The sequence below is a fragment of the Lupinus angustifolius genome, chromosome LG11, assembly GCF_001865875.1.
Source record: "Lupinus angustifolius cultivar Tanjil chromosome LG11, LupAngTanjil_v1.0, whole genome shotgun sequence".
Lineage (NCBI taxonomy): Eukaryota > Viridiplantae > Streptophyta > Magnoliopsida > Fabales > Fabaceae > Lupinus > Lupinus angustifolius.
The window spans coordinates 92,598-92,953 of NC_032019.1; the positions used below are offsets into that span (position 1 = coordinate 92,598).

General features: G+C 42.4%; 1 protein-coding gene across 1 annotated transcript in view; it reads right to left on the bottom strand.

Moving 5' to 3' along the window:
- The window catches only part of LOC109359606 (polygalacturonase-like), a 1,947-nt gene extending 1,692 nt beyond the window's left edge, over window positions 1-255 (bottom strand). Inside the window, exon 1 of the mRNA XM_019604306.1 lies at window positions 177-255. Within this exon, the coding sequence (XP_019459851.1) occupies window positions 177-255 (79 nt within the window). The remainder of the gene's footprint in view (window positions 1-176) is intronic.

Sequence of the window (356 nt, forward strand, 5' to 3'; positions counted from 1 at the left end):
TGGGCTTGGATCGTGTGTTGACCAAGTCCACACACACATGCAATAAGGAAAGAGTCGTTGGAGGAGATCTCGGCCATTATAATAGAGTCGTTGGTGAAAGTGTCATTGGAGGCCTCAGGCTATAAATAGAGGCCTCCTTCCCTGATTATAATTCGCAACAAGTTCAAGGAGTTTACCTCTCAACTTCTCTTTCTCTCCCTCCCCCTTATATTCCGCTGACACATTTCTAATAACCTTCTCCCTCTTTCTTTCCATGGCGTTTGTAGATAATATTATTGGACCGGACAGCTATGATCTAAACAAGCCATTTCAGTTTGACGAGACATGTTTCAAATGTTGGCAATATAAGATGCAAT